The 3,847-nt window shown below is 39.9% G+C and overlaps 1 protein-coding gene across 1 annotated transcript in view; it reads right to left on the reverse strand.

Annotated features, from left to right (window-relative positions):
• Nucleotides 1–3,847, reverse strand: part of LOC106524473 (VPS10 domain-containing receptor SorCS3) — a gene marked incomplete in the record, with an annotated part of 110,456 nt that overhangs the window by 77,610 nt on the left and 28,999 nt on the right. The window contains 1 exon segment of the mRNA XM_014018283.1: nt 940–1,013. Within this exon segment, the coding sequence (XP_013873737.1) occupies nt 940–1,013 (74 nt within the window).

The raw sequence follows: 3,847 nt of genomic DNA on the forward strand, positions 1-3,847 counted from the left end.
TGTATTTAATTTAGTTATGTTAGTTATGATAGTTTAGTTATGATGTAAATACAATAAAAATTAAACCAATATTTAGAATAATTATATTTTGATCCATACATTGGTAATTTGTGACTGGGCCTTGTGTCACTTTATGTTCAACAAATTGGGCCCTGAGGTCAAAAAGGTTAAGAACCCCTGGTTTAGAAGGCAGCGAGCAGACTGCTGCTGCCTCAGATCTGAGTCAACGCATCRTTAAAACGAGACAAAGAAAAGCAGAAATGAGAGGTTTAAGGCCAACAAACCAGACGAGTTTATCTTCGATTGTAAACTAGTTTTCTTGTTCGCTGTGAGTCTGCGGGGAGGATTAGTGTGGGACAACTGGTGGCAGAGCCGAGGCTGATGGAGCTGTGGTGCAGGCGACCAGCTGGAGGCYTGCCTGCTCGTCTCTACAGGAGCATCCAGGACTTCCACATCCTCCAAGCAGCACAGCCAGCCGGGGATTTTACACATGTTTAGGATTACAGCACAATGCCGTGGATTTATATCCACCCCCCGTCACCTCCCAGAGGGGGAGGGAGGGGGGASCAGAGCGACGAGATGGAAGAGATCCAGTCCTACGTTTGTGATGAGYGTGCACTTTAAAGTGTAATTGCATGGGAGGGGAGCACGAGGCGTGAGTGGATGAGGAACGACAGGAACTTCCCGGGTCCGTTATTAGTCAGAGGTCCTGCATGGAGACCACTCCCCTCTCTTCTTCCACCTCACACAGAAACACAACGCGTTTTTATTCACAACACCAGCAGCTGCACGCAAACCTGAAGATTACTCTGAGGGTATGAAGAGTGTGAGGCGGGTGTGCTTGGTTTCAGCAGTGTCACTTTTTGTTCTCCGTGTCATCTGTTAGCTGAGCAGCACAAAGCAGGGAAACAAGATGAGACGTGACGAGAGATGACTCACCAGTAGAATCTGTTCGGGGTGACGTGTTCATGAATGAGCTGCCATTTTCTCCCAAAGTCCACTGAGCTGTACAACTGAAGACACGTCCAAGAAAAAAAAGGCAGGTTAGTGAGAGATGTAAGCCTCAACATGTGTGCAAATCTTTTACTCATGTCTGATACAAAGGTAGAACAGTGAGAAATGAGCTGCAGCTGTCAGTGACTCAAAATAAAATCTGTTTTAGCTGAAGTCAGTGTGCACAACGTGTACCACTGTAGTTCTGCCCGTGCACGTCACTTCATGTCATCATCCGCCCCCATGTTTCTGATTTCTTCTGTAATCAGCTGTTTTTACTCMTGGGTGTTAGCTTTGTTCTGATGGGGAAAAATACAGCTGTGGAGAGCTGGAAACATGCTGGACACRCCCACAATCATGCTGTAAGCTTTTTAAAACACGTTCAAAACTCAAAAAGCAGCACTGTGAGTCTCTGCCAGTCACGTCAGGAAGTTTAGAAAAACAAATGTTCTGAAGAAGAACACTAATGAAGTCACTGCTGAATGAAATGCATCTTATTTCCAAAGGTTAACCTGYAGAACCGAACAGCTTCAATCATCTCTAACCACTGTCAGCTTCCTGCTCCTCTCTTCCTCCGTTCACAAATCCTTAGTATTGTTTGAATGATTTTTGGGAAATGAAATGCCTTTCATTTTATTTGTGATTTGTCTTTTTTAATTGTATATATAATTGATCTAGTTAAATTTAAAGAAATGAATACAGTTAATAATTAAAAAGGCTATAACAATAAGAACTTCAGGTTTTCAGCCTCTTTAGCAGAAACACTCACTGAATGTGAGTAATCAAATCAAACTTTCTCTCTCATTCACAACAAATGCAACAAATAATAAAAACTCAGGTGTATCTTCTGCAGCTTGTGGACAAATTCCTTGTATTAATKATTTTTACAGACATTTGAGCAAACATTTAACAACTCCTCTCTGGGTTGAAGTGATGGATGAGCAGCTGCTGTTTGTCATCTTGTTGCTTCATGTACAGAGCATTTAAAAGTTCAGATACAAAGATGCAGACTGTTTTATCCACTGTGGAGGAAAAGTCTCTGTCATGATTTAAAGCAGTTTTTCACATTTAAACTGCAGACTCCACAGTTCACGTCTCCTCTCCTGAGACACAACCTCACAACTGGAAAACCCCACCAGAGWGGACCCCCTGGGCCGACGGGAGGACAGCATGGTTGATGGTGGACAAACTTTCCTACTGGCTCARAATGGTTTCTGTTTCTGAGTTCATATCAAACAGTGCAAACTGGATGAAAAGCTGTGTTGGGATTGTTTAATTCCCCGCTGATTGGAGGAGACAGTTAACTGAAGTGTCACTGTGACGGACAGAAACAGAATCACACTTCCTGTTCTGATTCTCCTCCTCTGATGAACTCCTAACAGTAAAAGATGAGCAGAAACAAGGTTTTACACGAATCAAATGAAAACAAACTGTAAACAGAGACAGAGAGCAGGAGCAGGAGTTTGAAACTTCACTTTTCTTTTTATTCCCATCCCTTAGTGTTCTCTTGAACTTCTTTCACTTCTGCTTTTGAAGGTTAAAGTTYAGTAAAGATGAGATAAGCAGCTTTACCAAACACTAAAATAACTCAGTGAGTTTGGAGATGTTGAGGTCAAATTTGGTGTGAAAGTAGCTGAGACAGATTTCTGTCAGGACTTTAAATAGCTATGGAAGCGTAGAGCTGTCACATGAAATTATTTTAAAACTGGATCTCGTTATAACGAGAAAACTAAACTATCTYGTTATATCAAGATAACCATCTCGTTGTAACACATTATGATTTCTTCTGGTTTGTCACTTTCAAGGAAGTTTATTGCCTGGATGGAGTGATGGAGAACACGACTGAGTCTCACTATATAAACAAAACGAACAGAACTATTTGGGTTTGTGCTCAGATGTTGCAGCTAGTAGCACTTAATAATATTCACTCTCTAATCTGAATTCAGACGCTAATATTTCTAAAACATTAATCAGTACTAACTTGTAATTTTTTAGTCTAGAAATGTGTTCCTCTTGCAGATTTCTTCTTCATAAAAAGGCATATAGTGAGACTCAGTCGTGTTCTCCATCACTCATCCAGGCAATAAACTTCTGTGAAAGTGACAAACCAGAAGAAACCATAACATGTTATTACGASATGGTTTTCTTGATATAATGATAGTTTTCTTGTTTTTACAAGATAAATTTCTCATTTTTACTASATAGTTTTCTCATTATWACAATATATTTTAGTCGTTATAACGACATATTTTCTCCTTTTTACAAGATAGTTTTCTCGTTATGAGATCCAGTTTAGAAACAAGTTTATGTCATGCAGCTCTATGCTTCCGTAAATAGCTTTTAGTATAGATGAAGGAAAAATGTCAGGTATTAAAACAATTAATTGCAATAATGAGACAAAGCAGGGCTCAGAGTTAGACGTGTTGGATCATTACAGCTCTGTAGAGTCTTTTTGCTCACTTGATAAATTTAACTTTATAGTTGACTGAAACTTTCCAAACAAACACAGACATTTGATATTAAGAGATGCTTTAATTAAATGAGTTAAATTCAGCAGGTAATGTTCTGATGGATCATGCTGACTCCATCTGCAGCTCCAGCTGATCCTAGCATCATGTGATGAAGCAGGTTGAAGATGACCTCATCAGAACCACAGGAGAGGTAAAAAGGGACTCTTACAACTAGATGCTGACTGAGAACCAGCTGGAAAACCCCAGAAACAGTGATTAGTGGTGATAATGTAGCTCTGACAGCACATGTGGGTCAATATGAATTGTTTTATTATTTAAAGTGACTGATGACATCATGATGTGTTATACAGTATAACTGATGACATCATGATGTGTTATACAGT

This window comes from Austrofundulus limnaeus, unplaced genomic scaffold (assembly GCF_001266775.1).
Source record: "Austrofundulus limnaeus strain Quisiro unplaced genomic scaffold, Austrofundulus_limnaeus-1.0 Scaffold189, whole genome shotgun sequence".
Classification (NCBI taxonomy): domain Eukaryota; kingdom Metazoa; phylum Chordata; class Actinopteri; order Cyprinodontiformes; family Rivulidae; genus Austrofundulus; species Austrofundulus limnaeus.